At 49.9% G+C, this 15,770-nt stretch overlaps 1 protein-coding gene across 1 annotated transcript; it reads right to left on the bottom strand.

Moving 5' to 3' along the window:
• Window positions 1-11,494: 11,494 nt before the first annotated feature.
• LOC128144787 (C-C chemokine receptor type 8-like) lies at window positions 11,495-15,770 on the bottom strand. The gene is made up of 3 exons (XM_052794042.1): window positions 15,443-15,770; window positions 15,288-15,356; window positions 11,495-14,026 (listed from the first exon to the last, which is right to left on the bottom strand). The coding sequence occupies exons 2-3, from the start codon at window positions 15,339-15,341 to the stop codon at window positions 12,947-12,949; spliced, it is 1,134 nt and encodes a 377-aa protein (XP_052650002.1). The 5' UTR covers window positions 15,342-15,356; window positions 15,443-15,770; the 3' UTR covers window positions 11,495-12,946.

Below are 15,770 nucleotides of genomic sequence, written 5' to 3' on the forward strand. Positions count from 1 at the left end.
AGCAGGGATGGAGCCCCCAGGGTCCCACCGGAGCTCTCTGATGCAGAGCTGCCCTGCGCAGCTCAGCAGCGTGACTGCACTGAACCCTGCTGGACATTTAGAATCATAGAATCACAGAATCATAGAATCATAGAATCATTTAGGTTGGAAAAGACCTCCAAGATCATCAAGTCCAACCATCATCCATGCCCACTAAACCATGTGATACAGTACCCCATCTACGCGCTTTTTGAATACCTCCAGGGATGGTGATTCGACCACTTCCCTGGGCAGCCTGTTCCAATGTCTGACAACCCTTTCAGTAAGGAATTTTTTCCTAATATCCAACCTAAACCTCCCTTGCCTCAACTTGAGGCCATTTCCTCTCGTCCTATCTCCAACCACCTGACAGAAGAGACCAGCACTCACCTCAATACAACCCCCTTTCAGGTAGTTGTAGAGAGCGATAAGGTCTCCCCTCAGCCTCCTTTTCTCCAGGCTAAACAGCCCCAGCTCCCTCAGCTGCTCCTCATAAGACTTGTGCTCCAGACCCCTCACCAACTTGGTTGCCCTTCTCTGGACACGCTCCAGCACCTCAATGTCTTTCCCGTAGTGAGGGGCCCAAAACTGAACACAGTACTCGAGGTGCGGCCTCACCGGTGTCGAATACAGGGGAACAATCACCTCCCTGATCCTGCTGGCCACACCATTTGTGATACAGGCCAGGATGCGATTGGCCTTCTTGGCCACCTGGTCACACTGCTGGCTCATATTCAGCCGGCTGTCAACCAGCACCCCCAGGTCTTTCTCTGCCGGGCAGCTTTCCAGCCACTCTTCCCCAAGCCTGTAGCGCCGCATGGGGTTGCTGTGACCCAAGTGCAGGACCCGGCACTTGGCCTTGTTGAACCTCATACAATTGGCCTCGGCCCATCGATCCAGCCTGTCCAGATCTCTCTGTAGAGCCTCCCTACCCTCGAGCAGATCAACCCTCCCTCTCAACTTGGTGTCATCTGCAAACTTGCTGAGGGTGCACTCGATCCCCTCATCCAGACCATTGATAAAGATATTAAACCGAACTGGCCCCAATACTGAGAGCCCTGGGGAACACCACTTGTGACCCACCACCAACTGGATTTAACTCCATTCACCACAACCCTCTGGGCTTGTACATCCAGCCAGTGTTTCAAGCAGCAAAGAGTACAATTGTCCAAGCCATGAGACGCCAGCTTCTCAAGGAGTATGCCATGAGAGACAGTGTCAAAGGCCTTGCTGAAGTCCAGGTAGATAACATTGACAGCCTTTCCCTCATCTACTAGGCGGGTCACCTGGTCATAGAAGGAGATCAGGTTGGTCAAGGAGGACCTGCCTTTCATGAACCCATGCTGACTGGGCCTGATCCCCTGCTTGTCCTGGACTTGCCATGTGAGTGCTCTCAAGACAAAACGTTCCATAATCTTCCCCGGTACCGAGGTCAGGCTGACAGGCCCATAGTTCCCCGGATGCTCCCTCCAACCCTTCTTGTAAATTGACGTCACACTGGCAAGCCTCCAGTCCTCTGGGACCTCCCCTGTTGACCAGGATTGCTGATAGATGATGGAGAGTGGCTTGGCAAGCACCTCCGCCAGTTCCCTCAGTACTCTTGGATGGATCCCGTCTGGTCCCATAGATTTGTGAGTGTCCAGATGGTGTAGTAGGTCACTAACTATTTCCTCCTGGATTATGGGGGGTATATACTGCTCTTCGTTCTTGCCTTCCAGCTCAGGGGGCAGAGGACCCTGAGGATAACTGGTCTCACTATTAAAGACTGAAGCAAAGAAGGCATTAAGTACCTCAGCCTTTTCCTCATCTCTGGTGGCAATGTTCCCTTCTGTATCCATTAAAGGATAGATATTCTCCTTGGCTCTCTTTTTATTGTTAACATATTTGTAAAAACATTTTCTGTTGTCTCTTACGACAGTGGCCAGATTTAGTTCTAGCTGAGCTTTTGCCTTCCTAATTTCCTCTCTGCATGACCTAACAAGATCCCTGTACTCCTCCCAAGTTGCCTGCCCTTTCTTCCAGAGATGATAAACTCTCCTTTTTTTCTTGACTCCTAGCAAAAGCTCCCTGTTCAGCCAGACTGGTCGTTTTCCTCGGCGGTTCAACTTGTGGCACATGGGAATAGCCTGGTCCTGAGCCATTAAGAGTTCCTTCTTAAACAATGTCCATTCCTCCTGGACCCCTTTGCCCTTCAGGACCATCTCCCAAGGGACTGTCTCAACCAGTGCCTTGAAGAGGCCAAAGTTTGCCCTCCAGAAGTCCATAGCGGTGGTTTTGCTGACCACCTTCCTTGCCTCACCAAGAATTGAGAATTCTATCATTTCATGGTCACTAAGCCCAAGACGGCCTCCGACCATCATACTTCCCACCAGTCCTTCCCTGTTTGTAAACAACAGATCTAGCAAGGCTCCTCCCCTGGTTGGCTCACCCACCAGCTGTGTCAGGAAGTTATCTTCCACACACTCCAGGAACCTCCTAGACTGCTTACTCTCTGCTGTGTTGTATTTCCAGCAGACATCTGGAAAGTTAAAGTCCCCCACGAGAACAAGGGCACACGATTCTGAGACTACTGCCAGCCGCTTGTAGAATGATTCATCAGTCTCTTCAACCTGGTTGAGTGGTCTATAACAGACTCCCAGCACAATAGCTGCCTTATTGGCTTTCCCTCTCATCGTCACCCATAAGCACTCAACCTTGTCATCACAATCGTGTAGCTCTGTACAGTCAAAACATTCCCTAACATAGAAAGCCACCCCACCACCTCTTCTACCTTGCCTGTCCCTTCTGAAGAGCTTATAGCCATCCATTGCAGCACTCCAGTCATGGGAGTCATCGCCCATGTTTCCGTGATGGCGACTAAGTCATATCTATCCTGCTGCACAATGGCTTCCAGCTCCTCCTGTTTATTGCCCATGCTGCGTGCATTGGCATAGATGCATTTGAGCTGGGTCATCGAATCCACCCCTAACATCGGCACGCTGCCCCCAGGCTCATCTCTGGTGCACCTAGTTTTATCCCTTACCCCCTTCAAACCTAGTTTAAAGCCCTCTCTATGAGCCCCGCCATCTTGTGAGCGAGGATTCTTTTACCCCTTTGAGATAGCTGGATGCCATCTGTCACTAGCAAGCCCGGTGCCATGTAAACCTCCCCATGATCAAAAAACCCAAAATTCCACCGATTCCCCCCCCCCTTATTTTCTCCTCCAAAACTCTCCTCTTGTCTTTTCTGTCAGCTGGGTGGAGGCACTTCTGGAGGTGCATCCCTGCTGCAGCGGTGTCGCATTCCTCCCACGCTCTCCTGCAGCAGAGCTGCTGCCTACCTGGCAGCTTTAGGTGCAGGTGCTGGCACCAGCTGATCACACACACACAAAACCCTTCACAGAAATAATTTCTGTGCCTTACTTCTGAAAGAAAATCCAGCAGAGGGAGCCTCCTCCCTTCACGTCACTGTCCGGGAGAGATGCAAGAAGACAAACCAGCTTTGGTGGTTTCCGAGGCACCAGTGGGAGATGCATTTATTCTTCATTAAAAAGGTGGGGAGGCAAAAATTGCCCAGAGCGAGAGAGAGAGAGAGAGAAGCTATGTCTAGGGATGAAAATGTTCCTGAGGGCTAGTGAAGGGAAGAGCCACAGAAAGCTGAAGGCTTGCACACTTTCTGCAAGCAAAAGGCGTGTGGTCCAAATGGGTATTAAAAGTGAAGAGAAACATTTGTCCCCACATTAGAAATAATACTGAAGGGATAAGGGCATTGAAACAGCTTAGTGCTTAGGCTCACTTGTGCCTTGGTGACCACATCTGGTTCCTGAGCTGTTCACTAGCTTCCACTCGCTCCAGCTGCCATGTGGGGACAGTGCTCTCCTGCCCTGGAGAGGTGACAAAGGCTCAGTCAAGTCCCCTGGGGAGGTGTTCTCCTCCCCTGGGACAGGTGATGTGCACGCAAGCTGCTCAGATCCACCTGTTTCAGTGCGTACCTGAGTTAATCCCATCACTCAAAGCGCATCGCCAAGGCTGCAGTGTGGGGTTGACTCCAATGATAACAGTAAGACCTGAGAAAGTGGGCAAGAAGCCATTGGCTGGGCGATCACATCCCTTCCTTCCTGGGCTCATCCAGGCAGGAGTAACAGCCACACAGCCGCACTCCAGCAAGCTGTCATTCAAAATGCTGAAAAAAGAAACTCCTTTCCTCCCTCCTTTTCCTCCTCTCACCCTCCCTTGTGCTGCTCACGAGAGCTGAAGCTGTCGGGTACATTTGCACCAGCACCACCCCTCTCTCCGCACCACTGCGGCTGAGCATCCCTCAGGGCAGCACGGTGTCAGGGACACGGGACACTGAGATGTGCAGGGATGGTGCAAGAGGTGCACGGGTGCAGAGACACAGAAGCAGATGTTGCGAGCGAGGGAAGGAGAAATGCGGCCTGCCTTGCAGAGAGCATGGACAAAAGACCCAAGGAAACCACCCAGCGTTGCTCTCTGCTCTCAGCCCAGTTGAATACCTGAGCATTAGGGAACAAAACCCATTTCCTCCATCCCTTGTCGCATGGGAAAAGCGCTGCCTTCTGGCAGCTGGTTTGCAAACATTTCTTGACACATGCATCTTTCTACCTTGCTGGGTGCTGCAGTCAAGGCTGGTGCTGAGTCAAACACAAGGGACAATCAATACATTCGCAGTGTATTTTGCAGTCCTGCTAGTCTGTGTTTGGCCATGGTTGTGTTCTTTGTTTCTGTCCATCACTGTGCTCATCCTCACATGCTGCATACGCATTCATGCCTTGAGGTCAAGATTTCTTCTGGAGGTCTGTTTGGAGCAATCCATTTATTTCTATCGCTCGCTCCCCAGTGAGAGCCAGCACCGCTGTGGTCAGGGCAGGATAGGGAGTGAAGGGCTCAGTCTGTCCTTGCAAGACTCATGAAGGAAGGGGGGCAGGCAGGGAAGAAAATGGCACCTGCCATTTTCAGACAGGCACCTGTGCACCTGCCTCCTCCTCCTCCTCTCCCTCTGACACCACTCTTCGAATGCGGGGGGACACTGGCCGCCTTCCCTCCGGGGCTGGTGGAAAGTTTGCATCGTTCCTGGGCTCTCCTCAGACAGGGCTTCCTGCTGCCGTGCAGGGCACAGCCAAGGTCTCCCCGAGAGTGGCATTTGGCCTTGTCTCTCCCCTGCGCGCAAGGTGCCAGCGGCCTGTGCCACTGCCGTCACTGATGCCTGTTGACATCTCGTCTCCTCTGGCCACTGCTTCCCCCATAGGAAGAGCCTGGGGTGGAGCTCGGTGAGCTGCAAGCAGAGGTGCCCTTTGGCATCTCCGGCTGGGGACAAAGCCTGACCCCAGGAAGGCTCGTGAAGCCACCCGTGCTGTGGGTCCAGGGAGCAGCAGTGGCTCCAAGGGTGCTTTTTGCTGCTGTGTCTGCGCCAGCCAGTGCAGGCACCAGAGGATGTCCTGCCACAGGCTCTGCGCAAATGCCGCAGGCAGCCTGCTCCTCTCTCGCTCAGGCTCGCTGAAGTGCCTCCCCCGAGCATGGTGTCTGTGGTGTGAGTGGCCCAGGTGTCACCCTCAGTCCCAGCGACCACGCAGGGTGGCTTGTGAGCCTCTCTCCCTGCTGCACTGGGAGATGCCTGGGCATTTCACAGCTTCCCAGCAGTCTTGGTGCTGCTGGGGCTGATTGTTCTTTGTGCTCGGGCAGCCTGTCATCACTATTTCGGAGATGAGAGGTACAGAACTGCCTAAGGGGCCAAATTCCTGTGTAGGATTGCTGTACTTGATACATGCCTGTTCGTGTGTGTTGCATATTTGCTGGGTGCTGGTCCAATAGTTGTCTGCTGCTGTTAACTTAGAAATAGATAATGGAGATACTGCTTCAGCACGGCTTTAGACATGAAGTCAAGAGAACCTATTGACATGTACGTTTTTAACCAAATTGTGTTTGATTTCACTTTAGTTGGTGGCAACAAGCCACGGCCTGTCACTGGCCCAGGAATACAGCACATTGCATCAATCTCCTGCTGCTGGGAAAGACGCACATTTTTCTGAGGATCCCAAATGAAATCTCCTCTCATCCTCTGTGGTAGAATTCATCAAGGATTTGCATCCAGTCTGGCAACATCCATCCCAGAGGTAGGTGTCAGGTGTGCTCCTTCAACATGCAGAAAGCTCCAGCGTTGTGTGGCCTTCCTGAAGGACTGAAACCTGCCCAGACAGCTGCCGGTCCATCAAGTCCTGCACAACCCTTTCCCTGGGCTGGGTGCTGGGTCAAGAGATAGGTGCTAAAATGGGTATTTCCCTTTGGATCATCATTCATCTCACTCACTCCACCCCAACCCAGTGGGATGGGGGAGAGAATCTGTATTGGGTCTGGCTGAGGTGGAGTTAATTCTCCCCATAGCAGCCCTCGTAGTGCTGTGCTCTGTATTGGTAGCTAGAAAGGTGTTGATAACACACCAGTGTTTTGGCTATTGCTGAGCAGTGCTTGCACAGCATCAAGGCTGTCTCTCCAATGGTCCCCGCCGCCCCTCACCAGCAGGCTGGGGCTGGGCAAGATCTTGGGAGGGGACACAGCCAGGGCAGCTGACCCAAACTGACCAGATGGATATTCCATACCATATGACATCAGCTCAGCTATAAAAGCTAAGTAAAGGGAGATGGAAGGGGGGGCATTCATTATTTACATTTGTCTTCTGGAGCAACCACTATGGGTACTGAAGTCCCGCTTCCCAGGGAGTGGCCAGACATCGCCTGCTGATGGGAAGTAGAGAATAAAATCTTTTATTTTCCTTTGCTTTCGCGCGCAACCTTTGCTTTCACTTTATTAAACTGTCCTTATCTCGACACACGATCCTTTCATTATATTTTCTCTCCCCTGTCCAGTTGAAGAGGGGGAATGATAGAGCGGCTTGGGTGGGCATCTGGTGTCCAGCCAGGGTCACTGCAGAATCGGAAGGAAAAAGGTGAAACTCGTGGGTTGAGATAAGAACAGTTTAACAGAACAGAAAGGAAGAAACTAATAATGATAATAATAACAATAATAAAATGACAATAATAATAAAAGAATTGGAATATACAAAACAAGTGATGCACAATGCAATTGCTCACCACTCGCCAACTGATGCCCAGTTAGTTCCCGAGCAGCGATCCCCCCAGGCCAGCTCCCCTGAGTTTATATACCAGGCATGACATCACATGGTATGGAATACCCCTTTGGCCAGTTTGGGTCAGCTGCCCTGGCTGTGTACCCTCCCAGCTTCTTGTGCCCCTCCAGCCTTCTTGCTGGCTGGGCATGAGAAACTGAAAAATCCTTGACTTATCCTAAGTACTACTTAGCAACAACTGAAAAACATCAGTGTGTTATCAACATTGTTCTCATACTGAATCCAAGACATAACACTATACCAGCTACTAGGAAGAAAATTGACTCTATCCCAGCCAAAGCCAGGACAGGCTGTTCCTCCGTGACAGAGAGGACCATGGTGTCTTTGAAACAAAAGAGGAGCATATGCATGTGCTGCTGAGCTGTTAGGAAATGGAGAGATGAGCAGAAACCCTCTGATCTACTCTGTTTCTTGGTGTGCCCACTCCCTTTGGCAGAGCTGAAGCTTGGCCATGCTTTACTCCTGCAGATCATTTCACGTGTGCAGCACACCCCTGGGCACTATGCTCACATTTTTTAGAAAGATCACATTTATCTCCAAGTATGGGTCAGCAAACGGTTAGGGCTTTGAGGAATGACTGCCTTGCTGCACTTCATCAGTTAACAGCCTGGTTTGGGTTTTTTTCTGTAGAAAAAGGAGAAAAAAATGGACTGCTCAAGGCATGATAGACTTGTTCCTGAACCTGTGCTGCAGGATCCTCTACGACAGACAGGGTTACCTGGGCAGCTAATGGTGGACAGATGTGATGCGAAAACCTCAGCTGGTTGTGGTGCTTAAGTGCCCATTTCTTTCAAAACTTGTGTGCTTTACCTTCTCTAAACCCAAGCACATGGAGGACTATGGAAACTGAACATCCTCAGAGAGTGCCAGGTGAAGAAAGGGGTAAGCGTCCTGGTGATGTAGACGCGCATGCACATGTCGCACGTTCATTAACGTTAGTAGGAAGTCTATGTGGATACCAGAGTATGATGTGGAAAACCAGTATTTACTGGGGTAACACAGCAGACATTGTGTTTGCTTGGTAGTACTCTTCTCTTATGTATATCTCATCCTACGTGGTAAGTCTGACCCAGTAGCTGATGCCAGGGTTCCACTGGCCACAAAGACTGCTGGAAAGCACACCAGACGCATGTGGACAGTCCCGGCCGTGTGATGAGAGCGGTGTTGTGTCAGGACGAGGCCCCAGCAAATGCACTCGTCAGCAGAGGCTGGGGGAACCCAAATCCTGCTACTGCTATTCTGAGGCGGGGATTTCTGTGACCTGGCTCTGTACATTTTGGCATTTCAGCTAAGTCAGCAGAAATAGATCTATGCAGAAGGGCACAGACACGCAGAAGCACACTGCTCAGAAGCTGTATGTCAAAACTGGCGTAGTACAGCAGCAGCTTTGCTTTGCTCAGCATTACTTGCTGCCCTTGACGTACAAATATTAACCAAAAATGCATGGCAGCCTGCACGTTACAGATAAAATTGGCATATTCAGACTAAGGATATAATTCTCTTTCAATTTCCCAAACCTTTTTTACATCCGGACAGAATACCTAAAGTCATGTTTATTTCTTTTCTGTCATGATCCTTTCTGGATCCTCTCCTGGCACAGTTAGTAACTTCCACGGTGTGTCAGAACTGGTATACTAAATTAGTGTTTTCAAGACGCTGAAAATAAAACAGGATTATCCTGGACACGATACAGTTACCAGGGGCTTGGGGAGTTTTGTGCATGCTAATGCAGACCGATCCCTGTGCAGAAGTATCTTTCAGCCAAGAGAGGTGCGGGACACAAATACCCTTCATTAACCTTTCTTTTTTTTCCCTTGTGAAACTTTTGACTGGTTCTGACCTCTAGTTGTAGCTGGATGTTACCACAGCAGAAAGAGGCAGAGTTGTGCTGCTGGCTGTGAGGACTCCTCCAGAAAGGATCAAGGCAGACGTTCCCGTCCTCATCCCCAGACTGCATGCACTGGCCTGAACAAGTGACTTGAAAGCCAGAGATCCTGCCAAGGATTTAATTAGTGTTGTCTCTGTGTTGCCTTGGGAAGGAGGCTTCAGAATAATGCCAGAAAAAGCCAGATATGGACTAGTTTCGTACTCCGGGATGCCGTTTTGGAACAAGATGCTGAGACTGTCATTCCCTGTGCTAAGGTGGCAGTCCTGCAGCTCAGAGCTGAGAGATGTGGAAGAATCCACCAGGTCCCCCTTCACACTAGTTCCCGAGGGATCTAGCAGCACTGTAAGCTAGCATGTCCTCATATACCCCACTTTTTGCTGGTGTAGCTTAACAGTGTGGGTCCTTAAACATACCCTTTCTCTCTCTACAAGTGCTGCACAGGTTTGTACAGTGCAGCGAGTGACATTTGTGCAAGACGAGCCCCAGTGATGCCACTGCAATGCTCCAGCCTGTCAGTGCCTTTCCATCCAAACATGCAGAGCATCATGGGTGGCATCAGACAAGGACTCCATCTTTCTAACAGAGACCCTCTGTAGAAGGGACCCTCTGGTGCAAATAACACCAATAAATCAAAAGAAAACAAGTATGTATTTTAAGTTTAAGCTTGAATGTGGGTATCAATTACTCTGGTCTCTGTTTTAAGATGACATGCTGAGGCCAGAACAAGAGAATGTCTGACTGTTTAATGTGCCAACATCATCCTGAATCCTCTCTAACCTGCATCATCTCAGCAAAAAGAAAAAGCAAGATCAGGATATAAAGATAGGAGCAGGACCAATATAACAACTGTGGTGGGTACTTTTTATGCAAGCAGGTGAACAGGCATGGGGTCTGTGCAGGATGGTCTAGCCTCAGCAGCTGGGTGCTTCTTGTGCTCCCAGTTCTTGGGATGACCCTAAAATTTGGCATTACCCTCAAGCTGCCCAGCAGCTTACACAGACACAGGAAGATGCCTCCTGCTCTCCGTGCCCTCACAGACATTGGCAGGGCAGCAGACTGCTCCCAGGCTTTTCCCTTCAGAAAGGAGAGGAGCTCTGAGACCTGCGGGGATGCTCCTGGCTGCCCACAGCGACACAGGGCAGGTCCTGCCAGCCGTGCAGCCTCCGGATGTGGGTCTCACCTTCTCCCTTTGCACAGGAAGGCAGCAGTAGCAGCTTGAAGCAGTTGGGCTGTGACGAGAAGTTGAGGTCAGGTCCAGCTCAGAGCTCCTGGTGTTGCTGCTGTGATGGAGGAAGGCAGCTGCCTCTGGCAGGAAATCCTTTGAGCCACAGATAGCGTCTCCTGCCTCCTCACTGGAAAGGTTTACAAGTGGTGCTGAAGCAGCAGGAGGGAGAAGATGCCCTTTAGACTCTAATAAGAACTAGAGAAGTGAAAGACTTTGCAAAGGAGGCTCTGCACATTTATGCTACTGTCATGTGCAGGGTTACAGCCCTTGTGGGGAAGCCCTGCGTCACAGCCTCACTCCAACAGCTGCACAACAGCAATCAATGAAACCTCTGAAAAGGGGGAGATATCCCCTAGCAGAGATGCTCCGCAGCACCAGGGAAAGGCCATCCTCTTGCCAGCTGGGGCAAATGGGCTCCAGCACTTGTCCCAAAGCACTCACACAAAGGCTGCAGGACAGGGCTGCAGAAATTGTTCCCATCTCTTGTGCTTCAGCTGGGCGAGGTCTGATCTAGAGGGCTCATGCTGTGATTCTGCACAGGAGATAGCTGGTGCTGTCCTCCTGCCCACCACCCTTTGGCTTTGTCCTGAATTTTTGTGAATCCTCTTCTAGAGCACCTGAGTGTTTGCATATACAAAAAAAGCCTGGTTGCCCAAGGGTGGTAAGGCACCCAAAAGGCAGGAGCTGTACTGCTGCGCCTGGCTGCAATCCTGTTCCTGGGATCTAGGCAGCAGCTGAACCTTTTCCTCTGGTCATAGTCTTTGCTTTACAGTTTGGAGAATGTGTGTCATGGCCTACGTGAGGCAGCATGTATTTCTTACACACCTTCTGTTATGGCCCGTTCTTGCAAAGGATTGTACCTTGCAGATTGCAAATATGAGTACACATTAAAATAGTAAATCCTATCCAAAGAAGATCAGTAGTTTAAAAGGATTGTATTTTGTGTTTTGTTCTGCTCTACTCTAGGAAGTAAGCCCAAGGGTACTCAGTATGTGTGGAAATACTACAAGGGCAGACTCTTATAGGAAACTAAATTTCTAGAATAAAAGATAATTTACTTCCCACTTCTTTTTTCCCCAGGGAAGGAAGAAGAGGGAGGGAAGGAGAGGAGGGAGAGAAGAGGCAGCTGGAGGGATTGTCAGTTTTGTAGAACTGCCCAGGACAGAAGAAAATGCACGAGCTGAAAGAATTAATGATGAAATAGGTTCCTCAGGTGCAAGGACTGTGCAATTACACTGCATGCAGTATCTTTATTATAAAACTTCAGCATATCTTGTAGGGAGAACTAGATCAAGACTAAAAGCTTCAGGACACCATTGCATTTATCTATCAGTATTTGTATATATAAAAAGATATATATGTGTATGCACATATATGTATGTGTATATATTTGTGTATATATACACAGATGTGCATGTATGTAATGTACATCTATATGTATATGCATAGGTAACCATTCACATATAAACCAGTCATTCACAGTTACCAGGTTGGAACAGTAACTAGGAGGTCAACCCCAGTCGAGCAGCAACGATACTGGCACACCAGTTGCTTGAAGTGTTCAGAAAGTTCCCTCATGGGGAAGTGTGAGCGTCATCTGGGTTTTAGGCATCTCTGGAGCCTCTGGCCACTCAAACCAGCCAGTGCCATCCACTTTAGCTACCACCTGAGTTCCAGGATGCTTGGTGTATTACCTCTGTTTGTGTCTCTCTCCATCCTGTTTCAGGCACCCACAGAACAACCAGCCCCTCGGCCAGCGGGTCAGGGCTCTGCTGAGAGCAGCCACTGCCCTGGCCCATGGCTTACCAGCCAGCGGGTCCACAGGAAGCTTTGACGTATGACTTTTACTGCTCTCTCAGCTCACACTCGGTATTTTTTCCACTCTTCAGCCTTTTTTTCTGGTAACTATTTCTCCACTCATCCCTAGGGCACTTGTTCATTCCCATAAGGGTTTTTTCTTGACACCCACAGTGTCGTTTCTAGTCTACAGCTTCCAAACCCTTCCAGCCCCAGAGCTGTAAACCCTAGTAGCATATGGGGAGTCAGGATCATACCTAGATATTCCTCCATGTTGATTTCAACAAAACACATGCATAACATTTATTTCTTTGTTGCTTATCTAATTATTCACTCACTAAGCTCTTTCTGGGCTGGAAACCTTGTTCAGATTTGTCAACTGGGAGCCAGGCCCTGGTGTGATGCCTTAAACTTGGGCACTGTTTCCCTCCAAAGAGCAGGTTACCACTCCTGCTGTGAGCCCTGTCGCTGCCTACAAAGTCAATACGCTCTGCTGAGACAAGGGAAGGAGAGGCCAAGTGTCCCGAGTTCAGAAACATAAACAGTTCCTTTCAGTACTGAATCTGAGGTGGGAGAAATATTTCTAAGGCACCTCTCCGTGATGCTCGAGCAGTGCGGGAGTCTGCTGGTAATTTCAGCCTCCCTTTCACAAAGCAGGCAGGGCAGGACGTGCAAAGGGAAAGGGAGGAAGATGCTAGAAAAGACATTAAAAAGTAAGACCCCCAAAGGCAACCATGATAAAAGCAAGCTCAAGCAGCTGCTTCCACTTTTCCTGTCCTAAAAGGCTGCCCAAACAGTGCATCCCTGTGGATGCCCTGCTGGGAGGATTTCTCAACTTCACGTCACCTGTTCGGGATGAAAGTTTTTGACTTGTAGCTCTACAAGACAGTGCCAACAAAAGATGACTGTGAGGACGTCACACGCAGAGAGGAGTGCTTGTCCAGGCTGCGCCCATCGAAAGCACTATAGTCTTTGCAGATCAACAGAAAACGTGTGTATTTTCTGAAAGCTTCGTGGAGATGCTTCTTGAACTTCTCACCCACGAAGGCATAGATGACTGGGTTGAGACAGCAGTGGACGAAGGAGAGCGCCTCAGCCAGCTCCATGGCTAGGTCTAGCCTTTGGCTTGTCTGGCAGTCGTCGATGATGTACATGTTCCTCAGAGAGTCCAGAAAAAGCACAATGTTGACGGGGGTCCAGAAGAGGAAGAACACAATGACAACAATAAAAACCAGTTTCATTGCTTTGTACTTGTTCTGAGTATGGCACTTCTGCAGGTTTTTCAAGATGCTGTGGTAGCAGAAAATGAGGACAACAACAGGGATCAGCCACCCCAGGACATTAACTTCAAAATTACTGAAAGTCTTCCAGCCATTGTTGCTGTCAGGATAGTGAGGGATGCACTTAGTCTGGTTATTGTCATTCATTTCCTGGAAAAAAATTAAGTCTGGTGCTGATGCTAAAATGGCGACTGCCCAAAGGACCAGGCTGGTGATAATCCCATGGGCAGTTGTCCGAACCTGTAGAGCATAGACGGACTGGACAACGGCCAAGTACCTGTCGATGCTCATGATGGTTATGAAGAAGGCGCTGCTGTAGAAACCAATGAAGTAAGCTGAGCTGATGATTTTACACATCGTATTTCCAAAAGTCCACTGGCTCACGATGGAGTACTGAACCAAGAAGGGGAGGGAGAAAACAAAGAGGAGGTCAGAGATGGCGAGGTTCAGCAGATACACGTCAGTCATGGCCCTGACTTTCTTGAAGACTGTTAGGACCCAGATGACCAAAGCATTTCCTACGAGGCCGGTCACAAACAGTAAGGAGTACAGCACTGGAAAAAAGGTAGATGCAAATGCTGGAATATTTTCAAGATCACAGCTGATGTCCAGTTCTGGGTAGAAGAAGGCGTATTCATAGGCTGCAGAGGAGTTAGATGTTGATGACATGTAACCCACCTGTTCAAGGACAATGAAGTTCATGAGGCCCAAATCCCAAATTACCCTCTTATTAATATAGTAGGCACAAGTCAGCTCACACCAAGCTGCATGAGGACAAAACAGCTGTGCCTCACCTGTGTTGGAGGATGCAAATGAGCAATGAACATGAGTGACCAGTCCTCCCCTGCAAGATCTGGGATGAGGTTCTTGCACCAGAGAGGCAGAGGAGATCAAGGAAAAGGCAGCTGTGGTGGTAAACCAGAGGTTACCTGTATCCCCTTGCTGGCTCCATGTGGGGTACTGAGCCCTGTGCCTGCAGTCCAGGTGGGGCACCGGGGCCAGAGACAGTGAGCATCCCCAAACCAGCAACCAAATGGGTATGGCCAGGGGGCTGAGAGCCCCCACCATAGGTTTTGGGGTCCTATTCCACATTTCCTTCAGAAAGGAGAAAGGGAGCAGGGCTCAGGGAGGAATTGACACGTAAACGCTCATCTCCTAAAAGCTGCATTTCCAGTTAGCTGAGTGCCAGAAACAGCCCATCATGGGACAAGTTACTTTTGCAGAGGATTCCTGCACAGTTCAAGCAGGTTTTCAGCTGTAAAGGCACCAGCACGTACAGGTCACCAGTGGGTGCTGCACGTTGCACGCTCTCTTTACCCCAGGTGAGATCGGTGGTGGCAGCTCTGGCCCGAGGGGCGACTTCCCAAAGAGCAGACGGGGCTTTCTGCCCCTTCCTCCCTCCTCCCCAGCAGAAGCTTTGCCCTCTCAGCCTGTGCCAGCACAAACTGCTGCTGCCAGCAGCTCATGCCCACCAAGACTTTACTCTCCTAACAGGGATCACTGGTTTTCTTTTCAACACCAGTGGCTCTGCTCTCCTGGCACCTGTCAGGATGCACCAGCAGCAGCGATGTGCCCCTTCCCTGCTCCCCGGCCCCTTACAGCCTCCCAGGAGCAACCACCACATCCCTGGGCAGCACCTGTGACAGCAAACAACTAAAGAAGATGGGTGGCAGCACATCTCCCGGTCAGCATGTCCTCCATAGGACACTCCTAGCACTACCCTTGCCCTTGAGGACAGCCTTCTTCCACAAGCACAGTCTCATCAGGCAAAGATTTTTTTCTCTCAATGTTTTTTTTCAGGGAAAAACAATCACACTAATTTCTTCTAAACCCCTGTCATCCCTACCAGTACTATGTATCCCCGTAGGCAAAACTGGACCCCTCAGATGTGCTACTGGCCTTGGCTCACAGGGCAGCAGCCCAGCAGAGAGTGACTCACCGACACGTCCTCGGAGCTGCTTCTGCCCAGCAGGTATGTCAAGTGCCCCTCCATAATCCAACGCTGTGTCTGAAAAAATGCCAAAAAAATGTCCTTACATCACAGGTTTTTAAGAAGTGGGCATACCTACACACATATATGTTGGCAGTACTTACCTTAGCTTATGTTGCAAGGCCAAGTCACAGGCAAGGTCCTCACCCCGTAGCAGTGCACAGTCAATGCATTTTCCTCTGTGTGATATGTGTTATGTTAAAGACGTATAAAACCCCACACCGGTGAGTTCAGCCTCTGTACTTTACACTTAGAGAAACGGAAATGTTTCGGGTTTTATCTTCTAAATAATCAGTATGGTTTTTCACTTTGAGCATTTATACTAACGTCAGTGGAAGAGATTTGCAATTACTCTGTGTCTGTGAACTGCCCCCATCCTTCACCTGGCTGCCCCTGTCCTGCCGGCCACCCCTGCTCTGCAGTCGCCATGGC

Source organism: Harpia harpyja, chromosome 1, assembly GCF_026419915.1.
Source record: "Harpia harpyja isolate bHarHar1 chromosome 1, bHarHar1 primary haplotype, whole genome shotgun sequence".
Classification (NCBI taxonomy): Eukaryota; Metazoa; Chordata; class Aves; order Accipitriformes; family Accipitridae; genus Harpia; species Harpia harpyja.

What these genes read in the sequence shown, in the direction of transcription:
- LOC128144787 (XM_052794042.1), bottom strand. Translation starts at nt 15,341, where the DNA reads ATGGAGGGGCACTTGACATACCTGCTGGGCAGAAGCAGCTCCGAGGAC. An exon ending in GCAGCTCCGAGGACGTGTCG is followed by an intron (nt 14,027 to 15,287) that starts GTGAGTCACTCT and finishes GTCCTTGAACAG; the next exon opens with GTGGGTTACATGTCATCAAC.